At 44.8% G+C, this 27,706-nt stretch overlaps 1 protein-coding gene across 1 annotated transcript; it reads right to left on the bottom strand.

Annotated features, from left to right (window-relative positions):
• Positions 1 to 377: 377 nt before the first annotated feature.
• Su(Tpl) (Suppressor of Triplolethal) lies at positions 378 to 26,288 on the bottom strand. Its single transcript, XM_065441632.2, has 12 exons — positions 26,129 to 26,288; positions 24,965 to 25,012; positions 16,084 to 16,322; positions 14,492 to 14,526; positions 12,891 to 13,047; positions 12,645 to 12,715; positions 12,370 to 12,526; positions 10,610 to 10,703; positions 8,470 to 8,713; positions 8,051 to 8,117; positions 7,251 to 7,422; positions 378 to 2,974 (listed from the first exon to the last, which is right to left on the bottom strand). The coding sequence occupies exons 1-12, from the start codon at positions 26,258 to 26,260 to the stop codon at positions 2,813 to 2,815; spliced, it is 1,578 nt and encodes a 525-aa protein (XP_065297704.2). The 5' UTR covers positions 26,261 to 26,288; the 3' UTR covers positions 378 to 2,812.
• Between the last annotated feature and the right edge of the window lie 1,418 nt (positions 26,289 to 27,706).

Raw genomic sequence — 27,706 nt, 5'->3', positions numbered from 1 at the left:
CCAAACTTTGAGAGGCAAGGCAGCCGCCATTTGCATGCCACAGCAATGCTGCTCCTCTAGTATTGCTGATGGCTAAGCTACTTGTGCTTAATATGGCTGCAGTACTAACACGATAGGGTGTTTAATCTTGATATAGATACTTAAGTTCCTCGAGACTCGCCTCTACCCTTAGTCAGATGCATTGAACAGTTTGCGATAGCAATAAGAAATCTGCGAAAGCCAAGCTGTCAAGAAACATGGCACCAGTTGATTCACCAGCAGGCAAACCAAACAGTGGCATGAATGTAGCAGCTGCCTCAAAAAAAGGCTGACATGTTACTATTAGCCACTTTCATAGCCAGGAAAACAGGCCAGCAAAGAGACAAGAGACAGGCAAATGTCAATGCTGAAGTTTGATATATTTCTCTGAATGCCACGCACATTCAAAAAGCAGGGCTGCAGCAACCCACCAACCAGTTTGCATGCAGAAGGGCCTGTTATTTAAACATCACGACTTGCATGTAACATGTTTCGTGTACGTATGTGTAAGCACTCTTGCTCAAAAGACTCGTTCAATGGCACTTCAACTGTGTAAAACGTTTGGCAGCAACTCATAAAACGCATGCATCCATCACAGTCCGAAATGCATTTGCCCCAACCCTACACGTACACAGCTGCAAAATGTGCTGCAAGCTCGCAGACGCCGGGGGCAGCCACAGGGATCAACAGACCAGTTCCCGGGCATATGTGGGCTGGGCATCTTAAGTACGCGCCGACGTTTACATAAAGAGGAACGTTTGTCAGCGCAAAGTGCTGCATGGTAACCAGTTTGTTTCGCGATGATGCATATACTGATTATATGTGATGCACAGATGCACCGTGAATGTCTCACTTTTCTGCAAGACGATTGTTAAGACGCTTAATACTCGCCTGAGCAAAAAACGCAACTCCCTGCAAGCCTTCATCCGCTTTGCAATGCTGCACATCACGGATCTTGTATGCAACTTTAATTTTTTTTCTTTTAATACTCTCTTTTGTGTCTTTAGAATGCTTGGCTGTACACAAAAACTATAATGCACGGCAAACAGGCTGCTTAGAGGATGCAAATTGAACCCCTCCCCAAAAATATTTTTTTTTTGTAGTTTTGCATTTGTAAACCTTTTTTTTTCTTGTTTATCTGAGTACACTTTTTTTAAATATAGTACATAAAAAAATAGCAGACGACACAACAGAGAGGCTGGTATGTGAGCCAAAGCGCTGCATCTGGCCTGACGTGAGCCCCATCGGAATATCCTCCTTTGTGTGGGCCTGTCTTTTTTTTTTTTTTCCTTTAATGCAACATTTCTGACGAAAAGTGCGCTCTTGTGGCCCGTTTTCTCGGGTGGGCGCAACACAAATGCCAGAGGGCGAGCTCCCAAAGGAAGGGGAAAAACAACTGAGAACAACAGAACGGCGCTGCCATCTGATTAAATCCATCCACCGCAATTTGAGTCACGCAAGTACATACATACACACACTTAATAGCAGGAACACACCAGAGATAGGAAAAAATGGAAAAGAGGAGCAGTTGGCAAAGGGGTAATAAAAAAAAAACGGGAGGGCAGCTAACAAAAATGCAGGTGCATATTTGTCTTCGTTGCGAAGTGGAGTGATCCGTAATCCGGTCGTCAACATAAATAGCCTATCGTGGTGTCTGCCGTCACGCTTTCCTCTTGCTCTCTCAGAGGTCAGCCGATGAGGTCTCGACGGGAGGAGGAGGAGGCAGAGAAAAAAGAGGGGAGAGAGACAGAGAGCAGATCTCCAATGTTGACAAAAACAAAGAGAGAGGGTTGGGGAGGGCAGGCCACCTACGGTGCCCATGCAAGTTGAGAATGAAAAGAGGCACACAGGAAAAGGAAAAGAACGGGTGAACAAAATAAAAGAGGGGGTGGGGGAGGGTGATGAGACCACATGGGGAAGATATGGTGGGATGGGGAGAGGAGTGACCGTCCAAGCTGGAATGTGAGGCCAAGCACCCCTCACGCACATCCGGAGAAAGCACAAATGGCGGCAAGAAAAAAAATGGTGACACTAACAATCTTTCCATCCCCACAGCAGACCAGCAGCCAGCTGTGCAGGCTGTATGGAAGGAAAATAGCCCAGCACTGCTGTTTCAGCTGAGTGCAGTTGACATTCTATCTGGCCCCCGAGCATGGTGTCCCCACTCCCTGGAGAAAGGAAGGAAATGGGGCCTCCAGCTCAGAGACCAGGGGATGTTTGCTCATACTTTATAAGCCAAGCTATTAGCCGACGACTTCGACTCATGGCGTGCACTCTCAACAAATTACTTTCTGTAGGCCGTAACGGGAGCCACATCAGAGTCACTACTCATGTGCCACGTTTACTGGCGTCTAAGCACCTCTAATGATGTCTTCACATCCAGCTGACCACGGCTTTGGACCGAGTGCACCAAGCACCATGATTACGCAACCAGAAGTCGTCAGTCTACAGTGAACCCAACTTATCTGTAAAAGCAAACAGCCCCCGAATGCAAGCATGAACACCAGTATGCCAAAGTGGAGGCCCATTACCAGATTGCACTGGCCAAGGTTTTTTTTTTTTCAATAAATAAAAAATGGGAAATTAAAATGCAGGGCAAAGGGCTGCGCCACTCAGCAAGTGATGAAATGCAGGCCAGCTGTGGGAATGGCTTGGTGTCTGTGAGAATGGATTTGTCTTCACAGGGGAATGAGGGGAACAACAGCTGGGAGATTGGGGAGCAGGAATGGGAGGACTTCTTCCAACTCCAAACTGAACAACATGGAGGCATCTAAGGACGTGGCGAGCAGTTGTGTTAGGACTTGGCGAGGTTCTGGGAGCGCGAGTCATAGTCCATCACCAGGCGTTTGATGTGTGCAAGCTTGTCGTGCAGGTACTGAAACTTTCGCCGAGCCTGCTGATACCTTGGATCACGCTTGCTCTCCTCGTATTCCCTCATGATTTGCTGCTTCACACGCTACGGGCAAGAAAAAAGTCAGGGTAAGGGGAGAGAGCCAGCACTGCAAGTGTACACAATGCCTAAGTGTCTTAAATTTTCAAATGGCATTTATTCAATGATAATGACACAATGAATGTTCCATGCAGTCCTTACCACTTCATTCTCATTGCTTACGAGAGTGCTACATCAACTTTCAGGTAACTGCAGGACCTACCGACTCTCAGTATTCAAAACTATATGCAGATCTGCCAGTAGGCAATTCAGAACGTACATTAGTAGGCTTCAAGCATTCCCCGGCCTATTGCAGTATCCTTGGTAAATTTTTTTTCAATTTCAAGCTTAGGCATGCCTTTAAGAGCTGCCACAGGTATGTTTGTGCAACATTTATCCCTCAGAGCACTCCTTCCCAACCAGTGTCCAAAGAATCTCTGCTAAAGAAGCGGACATTTAGGAACATGTATCTGCATGTATATAACAAGGCAGGTGTACTTTCGGAGGTCTGAGTAATATGAAAATGGAGTGCTATGATTATAACATGACATAACACTGCATACAGCAACCACAGCCAAGGCCTTAAAAAAAAAACAGATCTGGATAAATACAAGTGGGTGCCTGTGGACCGTGCACTGCATTCATCCCCTCCTGTCTGCTTCCTCTCTACTGCCCATAAGCCGAGGCGAGCCTAACGAAGATCTCGTTGACTTGCCTAATTATTGCTGCCACTGCATTAAGTTGTGTGGGAAGGCCACTATTAAGTTGCATAACACTGCATTAAGTTGTGTGGGAAGGCCCACATATGGAATACATATACCGTAGTTATTTGAATCTAGGCCGATAGTTTTTTTTTCAAATAATCATATTCCAAACTCTAGGGTCGGCTTAGATTAGAGGATTTCAAAAAATGGGCCAGTTTTTAATTGAAACTGCTAAATATGGTGCATTGCTAGTGCCATCTAGAAAAGTCAGTATCGCAGCCGCTACTAGCCGTGCCAGTAGCCAACCGTACACAAACGAGGTCGCCATTTTGACCTGTGTCGTGTCGGCCGTATCGGTAAGCTTTTGGCACTATAGCATCGGTGTGAGGCATGGTGTTATCGCGATGGCACCAAGCAGGAGATTCCACTACAGTGCCGCTTTCAAGCGAAAAGTTGTGATAGCCACAGAGGCATCGTCGAACCTTCAAGCCGGGTGGGACTTCGGCGTCGACGAGAAAAATGTCCGTCATTGGAGGGGACAACGACAGCAGCTTTTTGCGTGCGCCGCAACAAGGATGGCATTTAGCGGACCAAAGAAAGGCCGTCACCACGAAGTGGAGACAGTTTTGGCCGACTTCGTTCGGACGCAGAGAGCAGCTGCCCTTCCAGTGACAACAGAAGTGCTCCAAGCGAAAGCTAGGGAACTTTCGAGGGAGCGAGGCCTGATGCCAAAGGATTTCAAAGCCAGCCGGTGCTGGCTTCAGAAATTCATGAAGCGCGTTGGCTTCCAGCCTCCGACGTCGCACTTCAATCACCCAAAAGCTGCCAAGCGATTTCGATGAAAAGCTGATAGCTTTTCAGCGCTACGTGCTCCGAAAGAGAGGAACGGCAGGCTACAACCTTGGGTAAATCGGCAACGCCAACCAGACGGCTGTGTGTTTTGATATGCCAGCGACGTACACCGTGAATGAAAAGGGTGCCGAGGAGGTGAAGGTGCGCTCTTTGGGCTACAAGAAGCAGCACGCAACTGTGATGCTGTGCTGCACAGCTGATGGACATAAACTCCCTCCTTATATGATATTTAAAATTAAGACACTGCTTTCCCAATTAAGAGAAACTTTCCCAAGAAATTTCATTGAGCGGGCAAACGAGAACGAGTGGATGACGGGTGCGATGGTTGAAGAGTGGGTTAAGATTGCGTGGCAACGGCGTCCAGGAGCCCTTTTGACAAAGAACTCGCTCCTTGTCGTTGACTCTTACCGTGGGCACTTGACCGACAACGTGAAGGCTGCGCTCGCCCAAGCGAACACGGACCTCGCTGTCATACCTGGCGGTATGACAGGCCAGTTGCAGCCACTTGATGTCTGCATCAACAAACCTTTCAAGGATTGTCTGCAGAAATATTACACGGACTGGTTGACTGACGAAGACCACATGCTAACGGCAACGGGCCGCATCAAACATGCATCGCTAACGCAGCTGGCGGGCTGGGTAGCTGTAGCGTGGGATGACATCCCAGGTACTTTGATCATGCGCGCCTTTAAAAAGTGCAGCATATCTAATGTGTTTGACGATACCAAAGATAGCGCACTATTTGAAGGTGACAGTGACAAGGAACACAGCAATGAGTCTAGCAGCGACGATGACGTTGAATGAGCTCTGTACATTCAGATTCAATAAATGCTGTTTGCATTTTGTGAAAGCTGTCCTCGCTTTTTTTGTTTGGCCTACATTTGAGGCAATATAAATATATTTTTTTGTTGGCTTCGAACTTTAGGGGGACGGCTTAGAATCAGGGTCGGCCTAGATACGAGTAAATACGGTAAAACGGGGCTCTGCAGTAGCCTTCTTTCATCACTATAAATCTTGTATTATGTTCAAAGCGAAATTTTTGAGATAATGCAGGATGCAGTTTCAGGCGCCACATTACAGAAAAGCTCAGCTTACATTGCAGGGTTCATACAGGTCTCAGAGACAAAAACTCAAGGAATTTAAGGACATTTAAGGCACTGTCAAAGCTTTTCAAGGGGGCAGAGTGAAATCCAATATAGAAATTTTTTACAATAACAATGTTTCAAAAAAACTTTAATTAAACTTAGCAATAATGAGGTCAGTGAAATCAGCAGTTTACTTTGTCATATTGAAATTTCATTAAATTGAAATTAGACCTTTTATGCAAATAATTACAGTCGCTGACATTTTTTTGCATGGAAGAGGCCTCATAACTTTTCATGTTACAGCAGAATCTGGAAAAGAAAATATTTACATTGGCTTAGCTCGGCTATGCTAGGGTATATGTAGCGAAAGCCAAGGCATAGCATGGTTAGCCTTGGTTAATCTTGACTGCAAGTCCAGGTTTGTCTGGTCGTCTAGCTATGTTGCGGCGTTTAGCCAGTTGTTCGACGCGCTGTTCGTCTGTTTCGTGGGCAATTCGTTTCCTCTTCATCTCACTCCAATGTTTATTCCAGGCCTCCTCCTGCTTATCAGAATTGTCAAGGTCCATACTGCTCGTCCATACTGTGCCTCAACTGTGGTTGTGGCACATGCGAGTTCTCCTTTTCAATTCTCCAACATGTTATCAGGCATGTGACGCAGCTGGTGAAGTGAGCGGAGGCGAACACAACGACGAGGAACGCGTGTGACGTTACACCGAACAGCGGCGGCGGAACACCTGTGGCTCGGTGCTACTAGTGGCGCATGCGCAGTACTGACTAGGGAGCGAGAGAGAGAGAGAAATATCCACGGCGAGGCACGCGTTGTGACGTCGTGCACCTCCTCGGAGCACCGCCACAGCGAAATCGTAAGTTCGTGGCCAGTAAAGCTTTCGGACAGAAATCACTTCATTGAATTTGCGAGTCCATGATCAAAGATAAGGTTTCATGTCGAGTCGATGATATCTTTACACTGACAGTACAAAATAAAGCATGCAAAGCTTTCGCCTCCATTTCACTGTTGCGGCTGATAGCATTGCCAGCAGTGTGATGATGCTATCAGCCATCTTAGCTCACCGAACTTTCCACCCGCCACAGATTACCTCCAAGACAAGGTGTGAGAGCTGTGTGAAGAAAAAAAAGTGAGCCACCGCACCACTTTTGTGCAGCACATCCGATGCAACAGGATTTCGCCACATCGCCAGCCTCAAGTCCAACAGTACTGACGGGGAAGGGGTGAAAGGTAGACGGGAGAGAGGCGCGAGAGGGTGTGACTGCAACAAAGGTCTGCCATGAGGGCCAGTGGATCAAAGGCGACTGTGTGTGGCACAGAGGTGAGTTTCAACCAACCCCAAGGCTCGCACTCTTTTTTTCCTTCTATTTTATTTTACTGTACCATTGTTTCGTATAGGAGGTAAGACACAGCTGTTATACACTTTTCTCTTGAGGAATAATGGCAACCTGCTGCTCATGATCTGAGAATGCCTGCCAAATGCACCCCAGCCCATTCTTATTCTTCTGATTATTTCAGTCTCATGATCCGGATCCGCAGTCACTACCTGCCCTAAGTAGATGTATTCCCTTACCACTTCCAGCGCCGCGCTACGTATTGTAAACTGCTGCTCTCTTCCGAGACTGTGAACAACTAAAGTAATGTAATCAACTCACATTCCACTGTTCTGTTCCTTCTCGGGCGTTGCGTAGGCAGTCTTCCAGGTCGCTGAATCTCTTGGATACAGATTCTATTGTGGAATGGAGGGCCTTGTACTCCTCATATTCGGCATTGAAGTCAGCCTTGTATCGACCTCTCTGCTCCTCACTTGTGATCTCAGTGTACTTCCTGCATGCAGTAAAAGAAAGCAAAAGGTTTGTGTCTCACCCACAACAGACACTGAGTGCATCCTAATGCATCTACAAATGTATTACCAATTGATCTTGGTCTTTGGCACTTCAAGCTGCCCAGTCTGAAAATGGCTATAAGATTATGTTCAGGTGAGGATATTGAGACTAGATGACACACTAAGTGGCTGTTACCAATTCCTTTGGAAAACGGGATACTTTTCAAATGTACATCACTCCTAGGTTTACATATAGTTAATGTCTCTCGTGTACAAAACATTATTATGTTATTGCTGTTTTATTTATAAATTAAGCTTAAGCCTGCAAATGTGGAAGTGAAGTCAGGCACGCAACAAAAAGCTAATGAATATCTGCAGAAACGATACAGGCCTGGCAGTTAGAAAGAGCACCTCATTCCACAGCTGACAGGCAGGTGAAACTGGCCAACAAATTTACCAATGCATGCGCAATGACAAGCACCACATACCAGCAGAACATTTTTGTACAAGAAATAAAATAAGCAAAACTATCACATATAACATACATTTTACAAATGTCTGACTGGTTTACAGGTTTGATTGGCTGTACATTTGTGGCTTAAGCATACAAAGCATGAAATCTGCACTTACGTGACATATTCTGGAACTTGGTTTGTGGAATTTCGCGGAGATGGGGTAGCTGATGACACACCAGTGGCTGCCGAAAAAAGTTGATAATGGTTTTAAAAGCGTTGACATGACAAAAAGGTCTCACATTATCTTAGTGGGGCTGAAATTACTTTAGAAATCAATCCAATGTCACAAACAACATGACACAAACCAAGGCGTGTAGGCTCAAGACAGGGCATACCAGTGCATGGACATGAAATTAACAAATTCAGGCACACCAATCCAGGTGAACAAAAACACATGCTCGCATCGAAATATTTTCATTAATATGGCCTCTTAAAAAAATTTTTATTTAAGTGGACACATATACACACACAGAAATCTGCAAGCAGAGCTGTAGCTTGGACCACCACTGTAGAAAGGATTTTTAGTGCACATACCATGCAAGTCTCCCGAGTCCCTTGAGTCTGGTGACGACCCAGGGCTGGAATGGCAGGTGAAGGGCACGTTCGTGACGGGCTCAGGATTGGGCAGCTGTGTGCGACATGGCTGATTGCCTGACGTGGACTCTGCAAGAACCCTTGAGTGTGGTGGCCGAGTTGTAGCACCATTGGTACAGAGGCTGATCCTCTGGCGCTTGCTGCCAGGAACAGACGATGGAGGCTCTGGACACGGTTCCCGTTTCTTAACCAAGAAACAAGAGAGATAACTGCATATCATTATAGCAACTACTAGCAAATTCATTTACAATGACCGAGTTTCTAGCAAACAACAGTCAGTTCAGCTAGCCAATGTCAACATTCACAAGTAGAAGTGGAAGTAGGATAAAGAGTAAGCAGTCTGCAGTTTAGTGCATGGCTGACAGGAACCAGTTTCATCTGAATACACGGGACACAAATTGTGTACATCTACAGCACTACATCTAACCTGCATTCTTTCGTCATAAGACTGCTGAAGAAATTCAGCAGGACCAAGTTCTTAAAGAACAATGAGATGATACAGCAACTGATTCACGAATACAGTGATGGTGCCTAGTGCCTCGTAAGTGTGCACTATTTGGCAAGAGACCCCCATCAGCTATTGATTACAGTTAAACCTCAATAAAACGAAGTCGGTAAAATCGGACATTTTCTTTGTCATGTCAACATTTCGTAGTATAGAAACTCGACCTTTTATGCAAATAAGTACAGCCATCAATAGATTTTTTTCTGAGATTGAAAGGGGCCGCAGAATTTCCCAAATTATCAGCCAATAGAGAAAAGCAAATTAGAATGAGAAAACAAATCATTTTTATAGATTTGGGAGTCGGTGATGAATGATACAGTTTCATGCCACGTATGTCGATGATATCTTCACATTGGCGGTAGGAATTAAGCGAAGCTGGCCACGTTTTTGCGTGCACTCCACCCCCCAGCTGATAGCGTCGCCCACACTAGGACGACGCTATCAGGAAAAGCGCCGGCAGTGGGGAGCAAATACTTCGTCTGCCTCTCCCACCAAAGCTAGAGATTACGCAACCTCCAACACTAAACGCGCTGGAAGACAGTTTACATGGTGCCATTTCGGCATGCTCTCTCTTTGCACACGCGGCAGATTACCTCTAAAGCAGGGTGCGTGGCTGTGTGTGCGGTCAGCCACGCTTCCAGCCATGCGCAGCCACGGCCCACACGCGCCCCAGAAATCGAGACGTGTGCCAATTTAACCCCACTCCGCCCCTGTGCATGTACGCTTCATTGCGTTACCACGAGCTCGCTCCCCCCACTCTCTGTGCCTTCGCTCGTGCGGGAAGCGTCACTCCAGAAGCCACCATCTTTTCATCTCGCCCTCACACACTTTCACTCGCACCTGAAGAACACAGTGCACGGAATGCGATAGGATCTTATCACACTTTTACTTTATAAGGAACATGATGCGGCTCCACTTCAGCAGTCACTCTTGTCGCGCGGAAGCAGCCACTTATAATTCAATCATTTGACCATCTGCATCCGTAGAAGTTTCCATTTATTGTCTCGGCATTCCTTTGTGGCGCAGTGAAACTTTATTATGTTGAAATAGCATACAAACACACTTCGTTATATTGAGGTTCTAAATACATGATGTTCTTTGGACAAGGGGTTATGAGAAGTGAAATACTTCGTTATATCAAGAATTTCGTTTTATTGAAGTTCATTATATTGAGGTTTAACTGTATATGCACTGCAGTTCCAAGCATGGCATGCAGTCATTGCTAATTGCTGAGTACCCATCCCAGATTCGGAATAGACAATTTACATCACAGCAAGCAGCTGCAAAGGACTTCACTCAAAAGTTGTCCAAGCAGCTAATTGCGGAAAATACTTTTTCTGTGAGAAAAGCCCAAAACAGAGGCAAAGCGTACAGTGTACAATCCACAATATGTAATGCAAGAGCGTCTGAAGCATGAGGCATATCCGCAAAAAACAAAGGCAAAAGTCTGCTTCTCAAAGAATGACACTACTCATCCCTGACTATGTATGTGGTGCCAATTTTCAAGTGCACCAGCAGTGATGGTGTAAACATATATTAGTAACTGTCAAAATGTTAACGATCACAGAAGCATACCTGCACACTGGGTGACGTGCGTGACGTAGGGTTGTGAGCTGGAGGTGAGTGATGACCATTTTCACTCGGAGGGGTCAAGTTGTGCGGCCGCATTCTGAAATGTTATTTAGTTCTCAGCAAAGCATCTGCTACACACTTCACGGCAATGCATGCTGCTGGAAAAAATAACTCAGCGTCGCAATGCTTACATGTTGTAAAGACACAAAATACATTTTAAATATGTAATAAAGGCACATTAGTTAAGTGGCCCTTGAAATGCCATTTTGAGGAAGAAACTGCCCAATGCATGACATTTGTAAGCAATTGTGAAATGAAAAACTTCCTACTCTAAAAATGAGAATTTTTCTAGTGTTGTGCACAAATACATGCATGCTGATCCAAGAAAATGTCCTGGAGCAACCTAATGAAGCAAATTATTGCAATTCTGTAGCTCAACTTTTTACGGCTGCTTTCTTTTTTTTTTAAGCGTTAGCTCTAGAAGCTTATAACTAGTGCCTGAAAGCTATCACAAAATGGACTTAGATACAATAACTTTGCTTAACTTCAATGAAACCACTAGGTCCTGCAGACCAGGTTAACACAAATGCTTCGATTTATTGGTACCCAGTAAAGAAGCATAAAAGATTGAGGGTGGAGTTTACACACACAATGACGGCAACATTAAAATTGTAGGCGCAACACCGCAAGCATCCAAGATGCTCCAGGAGCCCAATAAATGAATTTTCTTCTTCATCAATGTAGCCTATTTCTTTAAATTATTGTACATATCCTTTTTTTTTCTGATCGGGGGGTCGACTTATATTCAAAATCGACTAATATGCAGCAATATATGGTAATAGTACATATTACATGAAAAGCTTTGAAGGTGTGAACCTATTTACCACCAAACAAGAGGAGTGACATGTTTCTGCAACCAGCAACCACAGCGCATCACTTGCTCTCACAACCGGAACATAATACGCCACATACTGGAAGCACAAAGGCACACAAAATATTTCATTCGACATAAGCTTGCATGCACAAGTTGTGCTTGTAAACATATAAAGTAGTCATTCCGTAGAAAGCATCGCAGATCAAAAACAATTGCACAGCGAAACACTACTCGCGCTACTTCCACTGCATCTGCCATGTATAAAACAGAACTTAGGTCCGCTGCAAAAGACATGGCACCTTTTCAGTGCATGTCACCGCTGCCAAGCAAACTCCATCGTGCGCACTGCCACTTGACAGACAAGGAGAGGTTGCCAAGATCAGCACATAATGGTCTCTAAGAGTGGCGCCCAGGTGTCAAACTTCATTGTGCTTGCTACTATATGGCTGACAACAAGCGCTCAAGTGTGGTTTGGCCTCCAAGATTGCGAGCACAATCCCAGCTGCCATACTGCATGACCCCTGCTCATTGTCAGCCAGTCGGTGGCACTTACCACAGACTTTGCCTGCCACACCCAGAAGACAACAAAAAGGGGCAATGCACAGCCTTGTGGTTTGTCAGAAGATACATGGCACAGTTCCACACGGAATCTGATGTATGGCATTCAACAATGTTCCAATAGGTTTCACCAGGTTCCAACAAATACCAACAGTCAGTACAGCCATATTTCAGATGCATCATGCAGGGCATAGGATGCCAAGTTGTACCATGTGTCGCACTTATTTGGCAGCAGCCGATAGCAATCAAGTGTTGCCTCCAACCTCCAACATTCAGCAACCGCAGTAGTCTCTGAACTGTGCAAGGAAAGCATAACAGGTAGTGAATTTACCTCTTGACCAACTCCTGCTCTTCTGGAGTGTAGTAGGGCCAGTCATCACACACTTGATTCCAGGCATGCCTTGCTAAGCAGTACGAGTTGTCCTTGAGCACTGCAACTTGGCTTAGCACTGCTGAGAGCCCCTTGCGGTCCTGCTCCTTAATGCCCTCTGCACAGGTGGGAAGAAAGAGCATCCCAGACTAATTCAAAACAAAGTAAAGGACAATGGTGCTTGCCAGCCCTGACAGGACAAGCAGGGCAATTTCAACCTTAAAATTACAACGTACCTTTCATAAGACGTGCTAAAAGCTCCGGCTTCTTGTATGGCCGTAGGGCGAGCAGATGGATGACCCTCTCCCTGCAGAAGTGAGTAGTCTTGAGAGCCGTGGCATGAAGGCAAGATCTCAAATGTCAATGAAAATTTCAGCTTGCATTCTTTTCTTTTTTGCCTTAGAATGACAACAACATTAGAGCTTACTGCGAAGCATAATGTAGAACGCCTAATGTGTTTAGGGTTTATGCATGGGACAAACCTGTACGACCGCCGAACAATTCCTGAACGGCTCTCATTTGTGGACACAGAGTTGTGGCTTTGGCCAGTAGGCTTCCCAAATGTTATTCGTGGGGGTGAGGACGAGGGTTGACGAGGTGGCACAGAGATCTGTGGCCGCTTCACCTTTACTTTACGTCCTGCAGAAAACAGAGTTCAAACAACTGTATCACATGCGGTGCTTGTTGAAATAAAGTCCATCCCACTATTTTGGCGGAACAACCATTACAAGACAAGATCAAGATGATCAACATGGCCAAGGCCTGAAAGAACACCTGGAGACGCATTCTCAGAGAATAGCTTTCGGAGATATCACTTTCTGCGTGTGCTGATTGACTGGCTGAGCAAAACTGCTCGAATACTCCAACACGTCGCATACTACGACACACGAAAGTCAAAGTATTGCCAAAAGTGATTGTCTGCGAACACTGCCCCTGGGCTAAGAATAGGCACCATAGTGAAGGACTCCAAATGAATAAATCAACCACATTGTGAGTTTCACTACGCCACTGCTGACATAAAGGATGCTCATAGGGGCACTCCTTAAAAAGAATAAATGATAACAATGAGTGCAAGCACACATTTTCATATTTTGAATTTCTTTTCCCATGACAAAGTGGCTTAGTCCTTACCATGGAGGAGCATAAAAGTCACAGAAGAAGATAAAATTACACATTTGGGACATGGTTGTGAAGATGCCATAACATCACTTGTCAACAAACATCCTATAACGTGCCTATATATATTAGTCTGCTGAATAACAAATTTTATGGAATCAGCATTCACAGTTCCATTTATTAAAGAAATCAACTTTGAGAACCATTCTACAGCACTTCCAAACAGCAGACTAGTAAAACCCAAGTTCAATGAAACCCAGGCCCAGGTTCAATGGAAAAGTGGCAAGAACTATTGGCATTACAGTGCTCACAGGGAGTACTTTAGTATGCATTAAAACTTTGGTAAGCGAGTGTTTCTAAACCCAGTGCTAATGAAAATGTAGCTGTCACAAGCGCTGCAACTCAGCACCAAAACACATCACTGACCTGCTGCAAGACAAGATAGGCTACTACAAGAACATAAGTAGAGTTTTCTGAACAAATTATGCAAGAAAGCCCAACAGTTTGCTCAGCAGTTCTATCAATAATGCTGAAGTAGGTGGAGCACAGAACTGAAGAAGTCGCTAGCATACTCTTAATGTGCACTCCCTTATAATACAGACAAAAACAGCAAGCACAGATTCCCTGTATGCCACAAGGTCCCTGCATAAGGTGACTGCACTTATAATTCATTCAGGATTTTCATTGTTTCATTATTGCTGCCTTCAACTGAAACATGTGACAGTCACTGTCAGTCAACTGCCACGGCAAGGACATGTCAAACAATCAAGACAAGGCTCAACAAAAGTACCGCTAAAGGAAAGATGACCTTTTATCATCTCTGCAATAGATGGCTGGTATAGGGTAGGAGAAAAGAAAAATGAAAAAACATATCCTCTAAAGAATTTAAATCATTTAACACACAATCTGACAATGTTTTCACATGCTTAGAAAAAGAAAAAAAAAGGGGGGGGGAAAGGAAACTTACCTACATACGGTGATGTCACTTTAATCACCTTGGTGCTGCGGGGAGAAAATAGAATGATTAAACACAAATTTGAATACTATAAATCCCAAAGTAAAAGTTGTTAATTATGCAAACAAAAGCAATCACTTTGGCTTTTCACTACAAGCAAAATAATGTTAAGTAAGCCGTATGCACGAGTGAAGTGGCAACGCCCAGATACTTCCACAATACAATACTCTATCACTGCTTATGTGGTACTCAATGTTGCATTTCTGTCAAGATGAACAACAGGGTGTGTCTACCAAGGATCGACCTATCTTCAACCTCTGTACTTTGATGTTTTCTAGGAAAGTACGACAAACTGAAAGTCTATTTCCATTGTCAACATATAATGCACATGCTCCAAGGATTTGAGGACAGGACAAGAGATTATTTTTACCACTACAGAGATTTCTTTAATGTTTAAACAACCAACAAGTACATTACACACAAAAATGAAGCATACATTAAAATTTATCATGGAAGACATGATAGTTTCAATAAGACAGCAATAATTATTTTTCAATATATAACAATACTTGAACATACTCCTAGGCTCTGAGAGAGGCATATCATGTTCCTTCATGCAACCAGCAGAAATGGAAGCCAGAAAGCAAGGAGTCCCTACTAATGTGTAAATTGTAGCTGCAGCTTTTCAATTTCGTTAAGAGGTACACTACGCTTGCTCTAGATAACGACACAGTTCAAACGACACACCTAGTGCTCTCTGGCTCCTGTTCCTCTGTGCTGGGTTGTCAATACAGCCACTTTGACTACTGCCCACGTTAAGATTAACTATATGTGCACTAGTGCCACAAAAATAATTCTGCTGCGATAATGGCACAAAACATAGCATGATGAAGAAATTACGGTCACTGACCAAGTCAAGGTGAAAATAACACAGAGACGTTTCGGGACCCGTACGGGTTCCTTGATCCCACAAAATTTTAGTGTGATCAAGGAACCTGTAAGGGTCCCAAAACGTCTCTGTTATTTTCACCTTGACTTGGTCAGTGACTGCAATTTCTTCATCGTGCTACCTGACCAGACGAACTTTCGTCGAACTATTGACTACAATACATAGCATGTTTGTAGCATAGTCACACTAGTTTCATGCCCGTTTCAAGTCGGCACACATCCTGCCAACTTCATGCTGCATTTTGAACAGTATCTGATTGCCCCTTATGTTAAAATCACTCGTAATGTTCATTCAGCTCGCCCTGCACTGCATGAACTCATCCACAGCAGTTAAGCGGCTGATCTCAAGCAAAATAAGCCAAACCGCATTCGTGCAAGGCATGCACTACCCCACCTGAGAGCACTGGAAGGGCTACAAACTTTTTCTGCCTGCACTGTACGAAACGAATGGCAATAAATAGATGCTGTCATTGTGAAATGGTGAAAGAAACTAATAAAATGCAACACCTTCCGATTGGCTCAGGAAGTACAGGGAAATCGAATGAACATTCCTTACTGATTCTAAGGCATTCAGCACATTTAGCCAAATTTTGCTGGCCTCCTTTCTATCCCCAGTCAAAAAACGAAGCGAGAGAGAGAGCAAGGCACATCCGCACCAATTCTTTTTGCTTTCCTGCTCCACAACAGCCATTTTGACGCGTGTCTTCTCGTAGCTGTCCTCACTGGCATGGATTTGCATCTTGTGCAACAGACAGCCGAGGGACTCGAGGGCCCTCTGGCCCATTTGCTGGACACACTCAAAGCTGCCCTGAGGTGCATCCTTCTCTAGCGTCGACACCCCAAAGCCAAAGCGCTGCTGCTGGCCCCCTTGTGACGGACGAGGAACTGTTATCACCTGCATGACACAGCCACAGTGGCCCCCCGGAACATTTCAGAAAGAGCCAGCAACAGCTTCTCAGCAGCTATCTGTAGACAATGTTCAGTCAAAATGTCACAACATATCAATGGCAAAAAAAAGTCCTTCACAAAACCATAAAGCCACTGGATCAAGTTTCAATGCTTCATGGCATGAACAGCAAAAGCACAGTGCAGGTCTTCACTAGACTTTGTGCTGTCTCACATGCAGTCTATCATCATACTACACGATCCATCTACACTGTATGAAATGGACACAAAAACTCACTAATACTGATCTTCAATACTATGTCAATATCTGATGCGCATGTTCAAAAAGTGAAGCGCAATGTGAAAACAATGAGTCATTTTAATTTTGCATTCACTCTGCTTACAGCAGGTGGCCCTAAAATAGAGCAAAGAATCCAAATATAGTTATGCTGGAGGTTTCGGTGAATAACGGCCAGATTATTACGCAGAGATGCTATACACCAACTAGTTTGAGCTAAATAGAAAGTAAGACGACTTTGGGGTCACCTTGAGCTACTGATTAAAAGGGATAACGGAGGATCTGTTTTATCTCTGTATGCCAGCCCAGCACCATGATAATACAGTGACACTGGTTTTGTCATAGTTATTGTCTTGAGGTCTCAACTTGTCCCTGGGCATCATGCCAAATATTGCCCATGTTTCTGCTTGAGCAAAGTGAACAGTTGAAAGCCAAATGCATTGAAATTTTGGGTAACATAGAAAGCCTAGCATCAGATTGCATAGATATAGGGCAGCCTCTGCAGACGATCTTAAGTTTAAAATATGAGTAGGTGCATCACAAGAAGCTAGCAAAAGTAGAAATTTTTAAAGTAGACACTGTATTCTTTTCTTTAACATTTTTAATACACCGGCATTAACCACTTGTTGGGAATAATGTAGAACATTAAAAACCAGCCTGACTCCTCAGCACGACTTCCAAGATTAGGCCAGCGGCTGTGGTGTGCTGAAAGTCTTGGAGTCTGTGGACTGGGCTTTGCACAATCCACTAACAACAAGGTACATACACAGTCTGCTTGGCTGCTATTTAAACGCTGTTAATAAGAAGACTAGAAAATCAAGCAGCCGCCACAACTCTCTCATGAAACATTGGAGGCTCAATTAATGTTAAACCAACACATTCATTTACTTCTGTCGACAATAATGAGGTCAGTAATGTACATCAGGGTGTCTACCATGTTGACATTTCCAAATTCCCTGAGTTTTCCAGGTTTTCCCTGAGTGCTTTTGCGAAATTCCCTGAGTGATGCAGAACTATGTTTTATGTCAAGTCGCGCTGAAATCATATCGCCCTATGCTGTCACTCTCTAGTGAGCATATGAAAAAAATTTCAAAGAAAACCGACCTAATCCAATTTGAATACTAAGGAGTAGTGTTTATGTTATTCAAAAAAAAAAAAGATTATAAGGGAGGAGTTATTAAAATGCACAGCAAATAAAATGTCTTCGAAAATATTTTCAAATCTAGTTGGGCATTCTCTAGTACAAATAAAAAGGAGATGCATACAGAACCAAATATTTTCGAATATGAGCTATTTCTATCAACTGATAGCATGCTCAGTGTCATGCAACTGTCCTGACATACTCTCAGCTCGCGCAAGACGCCTCAGTGTTGGGTTTCACTGCTTTAAAGAGTTTATTTTGGTTTGGATGAGGGACACCTGCATCTCAGCATCAGCCAACAATTTGTTTTTTGAGCGCAGGCTCCTTCAAAGAAGCGGTCGCATACTTCTTTTTTTTTCATTTATTTACCCTTCACGCAAAATCACGCAAAACTTAATTCCCCGTTCATTCCCCAGTGCGTCGATCCTTTCTGTTCTCGTCCTCCTTTCGCCGCGCGTTCGCCCCACGGACCATTTGAAGAATACTCTTGGTCAATTTACAGTCAACGTCCAATTTTTCGGACCCCCTAGGGGCCGCGAAAACTTCCGAAAAATCCGGCAGTCCGAAAAAATAAATTCATGTCTTTGACTGCCCTTAAGGGCTAAAATCGACACATGTACGTCTGAAAAAGCTCACAATGCCTGTCAGTGCACTTATTAGGCATATCGGTGCTCCTACTGTGACAGGTGAGGGCGGGTGCACACGTGTAAAATTAAGGAATACATACAGTGTGCCGCGACAATTGCCCCTTCCTACGCTTGTTACGCTTCACCGCGTTACACGACTGTAATGAGGCGAAGCAGACTTTCGGGAAAGAGCATTATGCAATGCGCCGTGCTTTCCGAGCTTCGAAGACAAAATTATTGCTGTCAGCGGAGAAATGAAAAAACACGGCACCGAACGACAAGAAGCTTAACAGTGAACGTCGAAGCAGCTAGGCCTAGCGTTGCCGCAGTGGTGGTTACGGCTGCCAGTGCATCTGCGTGCGAGAGCACCGGTTCAAGGCGGCGAGGTAATCAAAATAGCAGCGGTGGTGGTTTTCATTATTGCCGTCTCGGACCTGCGATCACGCAAAACGTTTAGAAAATCGGACGGCGAAGAGTTCTTGCGTCTGAAATTTCAGGCGTTATGATACATTGACTCTTTGGGGTACGTGGTGGTGCCGCGAAGCCGTCCGAGTTATTGGGAATCCGGAAAGTCGGTCGTTGACTGTACACTGGCAACTCCTCCAGCCGACGACGATTCGTTACGAGTCCTGTCTGTTTCTCGAGCCAGCATTACCGCGACTTTTGACCCTCTAAAAAAATTACAGCTAATTTTACCTGATAGAAGCACAAATTCCCTGAGTTTTCCCTGAGTTTTTCCAGACTACTCAAAATCTCTGAGAATTCCCGGTTTTCCCGGTTGGTAGACACCCTGTACATGCTTACAGTCGAAAGTCCTATCATGGTACTGACCACTCTTACATAATCCGAAGATGAGGTCACAAAAAGCAACAGAGCAAATGACAGGCTCCTGGGTGAACTCCAACACATTTGAAAATATAATATAAGGAAATGTTCAAATGCCATGCCTGTAATGCAGCTGCACAATGATCCCCTGAAAAGCTGGACACCCATGAACTCAACTTATCTATACCCCACCTCACTAAAGCAATGTCGCACTGCGGATTATGAGGAAAATATGACATTGCAATTATTCAATCAGCATGAGAGTAATGGAAGCTACTAGCTTTGGTGTGGCATAAGTTGACTCACACACAATGGGTACGAGTTCATTTCTCCAATTCTGTTTCTTTTTTTTTCTTTGTTCTGCCCGCTTCAAACTGCATTTAACTGTATCTTGGTGTTTTTATACTATTTCCACAAATATGCACAGAATTTTACACCATCTCTCTATGTTATATACTCTTTCATGCAACAGTCTCGTACAGGTCTGGGGGCTCTGCCATTGGTAATGAGCATTACAAAGTTCATGAGCGAAAAGTTGCAGTTTGCGGCAGTTTGTACCATGTGCAACATCTTTGATGACGAGTTCCATGCGGAAAGTAATTATGTGCTCATGGCACTTCTTCCAAAAAGAATACACAGTCAGCTATTGTCATAATGCATGCTAAAGCCATCACCCAAACTAAGCCAGCGCTTGTACTGCTCATCGATCCCTGCAGGTTGATGTGCCGCTGAAGAAACCTACTTGTAATGCCAGTGCTGCATTTACTTCTAAAGTTTGCTCCGTCCTAGGAGGACTCTGGTATGCTTTAGAAGCCCTGCTGCTAGTGCCATCTAGTCAAGGGCTGAATTATTATCGAGGCTGTTTGCATGTAATGAGTTGATCACAGGCTTAAACTCAGTATACAGTAGTAATGGGTGACTTCAATGCAAAAGTGGGCAAAAAGCAGGCAGGTGAACAGGCAATTGGCAACTACGGTGTCGAATCTAGAAATACTAGAGGAGAGATGCTGGTAGAATTCGCAGAAAGGAATAAGCCGAGAATAATGAACACCTTTTTCAGGAAACATAGCAACAGAAAGTGGACCTGGAAAAGCCCTAATGGTGAAACAAACGAAATTGATTTCATACCTTCTGCCGATCCCAGCATAGTGCAGGATGTAGTAGTGATAGGTAGGGTAAAGTGCAGTGATCATAGGTTAGTGAGAGTTAGGACTCGCCTCAATTTGAAGAAAGAAAGAGTAAAATTGGTCAAGAAAAAACAGGTAAACCTAGAGGCAGTAAGAGTAAAAGCAGACAAATTCAGGCTGGTACTTGCAAACAAATATGCAGCCTTTGAACAGAGAGATGATGATGACGACGTAGAGGTAATGAATGAAACCGTAACGAGGCTGGCTTCAGAGGCAGCAATTGAAGTGGGAGGCAAGGCACTAAGGCAACCAGTAGGCAAGCTCTCCCAAGTAACAAAGGACCTAATAAACAAACGACAAAGAATGAAACTGTCCAACTCAAGAGATAAGATAGAATTCACAGAACTGTCAAAACTGATCAACGAAGCGAAAGTAAGTGTTATTAGAAACTATAACGTGAGAAAGACTGAAGAAGCCGTAAAAAATGGACGCAGGCTGAAATCGGTGAGAAGGAAATTTGGCATAGGACAAACCAAGATGTATGCACTGAAAGATAAGCAGGGTAATATCAGCAATTTCGAAGGTATAATAAAAGCAGTGGAAGAATTCTATACTGACCTGTACAGTACCCAGAGGACTCGGGAGTACTCTATTCGAAACAATAATGAACAGTATACAGAAACTCCTCCTATAACTAGAGATTAGGTCAGAAGGGCCTTGCAATGCATGAAACGGGGAAAAGCAGCAGGAGAGGATGGAATAACAGTCGATTTAACCAAAGATGGAGGAGACATACTGCTAGGAAAACTAGCGGCTCTCTATACGAAGTGTCTATCGACTGCAAGGGTCCCAGAAAACTGGAAAAATGTGAGCATTACACTAATACACAAAAAGGGCAACGTTAAAGAACTGAAAAATTATAGGCCCATTAGCTTACTCCCAGTATTATATAAAATATTTACAAAAATAATCTCCAATAGAATAAGGGCAACATTGGACGTTAGTCAACCAAGGGAACAGGCAGGTTTCAGGAAGAGATACTCTATGATGGATCACATCCATGTCATTAATCAGGTTATCAAGAAATCCACAGAGTAAAATAAGCCTCTCTATATGGCTTTTATAGATTACGAAAAGGCATTTGATTCAGTAGAGATATCAGCAGTCATAAAGGCACTACGTAATCAAGGAGTACAGATCGCTTATGTAAATACCTTGGAAAATGTCTACAGAGGTTCTACAGCTACCTTAATTTTACACAAGCAGGAAGATACCTATAAAGAAAGGGGTCAGACAGGGAGAAACAATCTCCCCAATGCTATTCACTGCGCGTTTGGAAGTAGTATTCAAGCTATTAAACTGGGAAGACTTAGGAGTAAGGATCGATGGCAAATATCTCTGCAACCTTCGGTTTGCCGATGACATTCTTCTATTCCACAACAATGCAGGCGAGTTACAACAAATGATGGAGGACCTTAACAGAGAGAGTGCAAGAGTGGGGCTGAAGATTATTATGCAGAAGACAAAGATAATTATGAATTGCCAGGCAAGGGAACAAGAGTTCAAGATCACCAGTCAGCCTCTAGAGTCTGTGAAGGAGTATGTTTACCTAGGTCAATTAATCACAGGGGACCCTGATCATGAGAAGGAAGTCCATACAAGAATAAAAATGGGTTGGATCGCATACGGCAGACATTGTGAGCTCCTGACTGGAAGCTTACCATTATCATTTAAAAGGAAAGTATACAATCAGTGCAATTTACTGGTGCTGACATATGGCGCAGAGACTTGGAGACTGACAAAGAAGCTTGAGAACAAGTTAAGGACAGCGCAAACAGCGATGGAATGAAGAATGCTAGGAATAACCTTAATGGACAGAAAGAGAGTGGTTTGGATCAGAGAGCAAACGAGTATAGACGATATTCTAATAGACATTAAGAGAAAAAGTGGCACTGGGCAGGCCATCTAAAGTGCAGATTATATAACCGTTGGATCAGTGTGACAGAATGGGCACCAAGAGAAGGGAAGCGCAGTAGAAGATGGCAGAAGACTAGGTGGTGCGACGAAATTAGGAAATTTGCGGGTGCTAGTTGCAATCAGTTGGTGCAGAACAGGGGTAATTGGAGATCACAAGGGGAGGCCTTCGTCCTGCAGAGGACATAAATAGGCTGATGATGACGATGATGATATAAGCAAGGGGGAAGGGGGGGGAGCCACAGCTTTGTGCAGTACCTTTATTACAAGAAAGTAGTGCATGGACCTATTAACCAGAAGAAATACCCCCTACAACATCTTTAATTTTTTAAGTAACAAGACAGTAAATGGTGGAGAAAAAAGTAACAAGATAGAGGCAGTGGAAACCAGTAGAAAAGAGAGGAAGCAAAAGTCACATTACAGTGCTCTGCAGATATGCTCACTAGTCACAGATTTACATACTTTACTGCCTAACTAATGTCAAGTTGCCACTAATGAGCATCAGTACATATCAGCATCTAATCTTTAAGCACCCAACGCAGCGCCATCATATATTCCCCCCATAACCTTTCACTGCACTTCACTATTATCAAAATACCAGTAAGCTTTCTGGCTCTCTCCTGTAACTTCAATATTAATAACATTTAGTGCACTTTAAGAAGAGCTCCAAACCAACAAAAGTATGAATGTGCAACAGAAGCAAGAGTCAGAATAATTCTTTTCAGTAAGATTGACAATTGTTGCCAGTAAGGTGTCAAAAGCTAAATGACATGTTACATTTCTTCACTTAATGCAGCGATTGCAAAAACGCTCATTCCTAAGCAGGAAGCCTTCATAAATATTGTCAAAACATAATAGCCCAGACTCAAACTACTCAGGCCCAACACAGTGTCCAAAACACTAACTTTTGTGCAAGAGGAAAAAATATATATACAAACTAATAATAATGGAATGTAACCAGTGAAATCAAACAACACAAAAACAGAAATCATCATGGCAATATTTCTCGCAGTATCACCAGCAGAAAACATCAAGCACTGATGCATGAGCAATTTACCATAGCATTTGCTTCCTCCTCTTTCCTATCCTGTCCTCCTCTTCTTGTTGCTAGTGTTGGCTGCCTTCTTTCACCTCAGTACCAGTTTATTAGTGTTTGTACACCATAACCACCATGCCACAAGGTGACAGTGTTCTCAGTGCTTGTACATCATTGACATCTTCGTGGTACAGCTGACTGGAGCATCAATTTTCCAAGGTGGCAATCCTAGGGAGCTACTATGACAATCTACCTATAAGGCACTGCCAGAAATGCAGCTGGAAAGTCCGTATAACAACCGTTTCTGTAAACACGATATGTCCTACGAGGAGAACTAGTTACCATAGAATGACATGAAGAATGACATGAACACTGCAGCAAGAAGTAAATCCAAAGGCCATGAGAGATTGGGGATAGGCTGTCATTAGATGCAAAGTTTTGGAAGATTTCTGCAATACTCAAAACCAAGTTCAGCAGCACACATTTCACTTTCAACAGGGGCTACAGAATAGAAAGCACTGAACTGGCCAAAACAGTGAGCACATCTCTCGCACTGTGAGAGCTATTGAGGAGGCAAGGTAGCAAGCCGACGCAGTTCCGCAGTGACTCAACGAAAATGATTCCCGTATGAAAGCGCGCGGTTGAGGGGGGGGGGGGGGGCACATAACAGAAAGAGAAATGGGGGGTGCGCATGCAAGCAAGTCTGCTGTGCTGCTCCTGTTGCTGGGCGACTGCAACAAGGAAGACGATGCTGCTGCTGCTGCCGCCGCCGCCGTCTCGCGCTCGGCGCGCTCGCCCAAGTAGGTTAGGAATTTGGCCCCATTTCGCACACATGCACAGACGAGGCACGCGCGCACCAGCCGGGTGCGCTGAACGCGCGCGCCGGTCCGACGGCTTCGACGGGGGCCACCGGCTGGTTAGGCGGCGGCACTCCACCTTTTCATCTCTCGAGCGCGCGGACGTCGACATGAGGACGATGTGCGGCCGCGGTCCTTGGTGGTCGTCGTCGACGACGACGTACGAGAGGAGGGAGGATGATGCCTGTCTGTTGATGATAGCCGTTTAGTGGCCCTCGCTTTGCCAGCCAACCTCCTCATGCTTGGGAAAAAAACGATCGAGCGTGGCCGCTCTCAAGGAGCTGATGGGGCCAGCGCCACTGCATCGTAGCTCGCTGCGCTCAGCGCTTGGAAAAGCGCAGCGTCCTTGAACGAAACCTGTCCCTTGTCAAGGCCGTGGCAGCGGCAGCAGCAGCCGCGGCAGAGAAAATCCAAAACTGCCCAGCGTCAAATGAACTCTTGCAATGCAAAAAAGCTAGCAAAGCTATCGGGCTACTCTCTCTCACGCTTGACCCCACAACCCCCTCCGCCACAGTTCGCTTATCCCGTCCTTATCCACTGCCATTACACGAGCAGCTCAGCTTCTCGTGGGGTCACTTCCCAGCGAGACTGCGGAGGAGTGGCTAGCAGTGCGATGTCCGAGGGCCTTGTTTATGCTGTCCCGTCACCGGCTTCCCCCGTCAGCGCGAGCGAGGCAGAAGGGCGTGCAGTGCATCGAAATTAGCTGCCTTCTGTGTCGTCGTGGTCGTGCTGACGACAAAGCGCGACATAAACAGCGTTTTCACTCACCCCTTGGTTCCCTTCAAACTGTATCGACGGCTTCTGCGTGCACCCGCCCTGTTGTACAAGAAAACAGAAAACGATGCGAAAAGGATTAGTCAAAACTTGATAGAAGCGATTGGCGAGCGATGTTGGTCGCTCAAGCATTAGTCGCCGCACGGCAATCGCCCAACATTGCTCGGAACCACACACTTGGCGTTTGCGACGGAAGGCACTGACGACTGCCAGACAACGATAGAGTCAGTCAGGACGCAAGAACGTCGCCGCAAATAAATGACATGCATGGGCGGCAGGATGCAGCCGTGTTGACGACGGTTCGCGCAACGATGACGGCTGCTAGTGTTCTCACGTGAGGTAATCTTATCGAGCCTCTATCAGCCGTACTGCATGTGCTGCTGCGGTGAACATCGAGCCACAAAGGAGGGGGCAGTTATCGCGAGGCGAAAAATAAAAAAAAAACAATAATGGAGCGCCTGCTGCCTCGACGCGCCGACAACAACAAAAATGTCCCAAGTGCGCAAAGGCAGCGCTCGCCGCTCTGCCTTCGATTCCCGAAAAGGAGGTTACGGCTGGTTCGTGTTAAAGCAGCTTGTCGCAGCAATTGCGCCACAACTCAGCGTGAGCACTCGAATGGTCAGACATCGGGACAACATTAACGTTGTTGAAAAACAGTTCACAGTGCAACAAGTCAAAACTCAATACGTGGACGCGAACGGCATCATTTGCAGAGCGTTCACAGCAACTCGATGTCAGCCTCAAGCGAAGCAAAAAAGAAAAACGCGCCTTGTCAAATCAAGTCACCGCAACAAGACGAAGACTAAGACAGCGATTACCGTTACCAAATATGAAACGGACACAAACGACATGCTGAAAGGACAAGCTTTTTTACGGATATTTTTAGGTGGCGTAAGGCGAGACAACAGCTCGACTGAAAAGGAGACAAGCGGCCAACATCGTACCGCACCAAGACACACTCGCGAACACATTGTGATGTTTAACAATAAGAAGACAGCTTCAGTAGCACACTCAAAGTAGCTGAAACAATAAATTATGACCCCTAAAAGAAGGGCATCTTGTTTGGTAACTAGAATAATCTGCTCCAACAGCTGTTTCACCGTCCACAACTACATCTGGCAAACAAACAGAGCTAGAAATACGAAAAAACATACTGACCTTGTACTTTAAATATTCCTCAATAGATCTCAGCGCCGAATCTGTGAGTTTAACGAATATAAGCGTTTTATTTTTCGAGTAATTCCCCTGTGAAGACAGACCATATTGGCTCCCCTCTACCAGTGCCGCCATTTTGGCCTTTCTCGCTGAACATCTGATCCCGTGATGCAATGCGCGGTCTACGCGCAACTTTGACGTCAGAAGCGCATTCTTTTCTGCGAGAAAACGTGTTATCATTGACGTCACCAACACGAAAAACACATGTAGAAATTAATACCGATGCGTCTCATAAACAAATTCTGACAACATCAATCAAAATTTTAAAGCACAGACGACTTAGTTTGTAGAATAAGTGGTATTTAAACTCACGTATTATAGGATGACGTTCTCTATGCGTCTTCTGAGGCTATGCTTCTGCTGGTTAAAAGCGGCGGACGCGATTTCGGAAGCTGGGATATGGGTCGGCCGTACAGAAAAACAATGGGAGAACTGGGGGACGCTTCTGCGATGACGCCACCACAGAGCGCTGCAATCGACCGGCGTGCGTCGCGCGCGACATTTAAACATGTTGAGCAAAACTTTCTGCATTTATAAACTAAAACGCTCTCAAAACACAACTGACATCTTTTTTATAGTTTGCAAAAAAATAAATAATACAAACTATTAATATACATCAATAACGCCGTCTATGCTTGCACGTTTTCGACCACAGATCATGCAGTGTTCCGTCTGCTCAGTTAATGGCTCAGCGTTTCGGTTGCAGAAGACAAACACTCGTCAGCTCGTTCCGTTCGGTAAGCACGCATGTTTTAGTGTTTCGAAAGACACTAGGATGAAAAGCCTGGAAAGAGCACCTGCACTGTGCCTGGTCGGTTGCACAGGATTCCTTTCATTTTGAATCAGCCAGTAAGCGGTCGTCAGGTTTCACTGAAGAAAAAAAATATATATACTGCTCTGTGACGAATGCAGCCGCTAACGTTTAGATATTTCTCTCCGTAAACAGGCGTCGAAGGGCAAGAATATAGCCAATGCTGTCAACTTGCCCGATCTAAAGCAGCTCGGAGTTGTTGTGATTGTTATGCAGGAACCTCAATGCACGCACACTCACACACACACAAAGTACATTTGCAAACCCAGCGCTTGCCGTGCGCATGAAGGATTTGCGAACGCGGCAGGAAAAACCACAGCAACCAATCGGCGAGCTGCAGACGTACATGCATGACCCCCGCGAAAACCATAAGTGCCGATCCCGGAGGCCCTGTGTTGCACCATTTTTTTCCCCTCTTGCCAGCACTGACTCCAGGCTGCAGCGACAGATGGCGCTGAGGCCCTAGGGTTCAGACAACAACAACGGTTCCCAACAACAAAGGTCAAGCGGAAAGTCAGAGAAGCTGAATTAATCTCATGGGCGGCGGCAATGGAAAAGAAACCTGCCATGAGTAACTACTTAAGAGGAAAAAACAAAATCAGGAAAGAAACCATTTATGATAACTCAAAGGGAAGCTCATTACTTTTCGAAGCGAGATCAGGATGCCTTAGAACACGCACCTATAAAACGAGATATAAGAAGGAAGAAGA

The sequence above is a fragment of the Dermacentor albipictus genome, chromosome 1 (assembly GCF_038994185.2).
Source record: "Dermacentor albipictus isolate Rhodes 1998 colony chromosome 1, USDA_Dalb.pri_finalv2, whole genome shotgun sequence".
Taxonomy (NCBI): domain Eukaryota; kingdom Metazoa; phylum Arthropoda; class Arachnida; order Ixodida; family Ixodidae; genus Dermacentor; species Dermacentor albipictus.
Note: the sequence above shows the minus strand (reverse complement) of the source record. Positions and strands in the feature narration are given on the sequence as shown.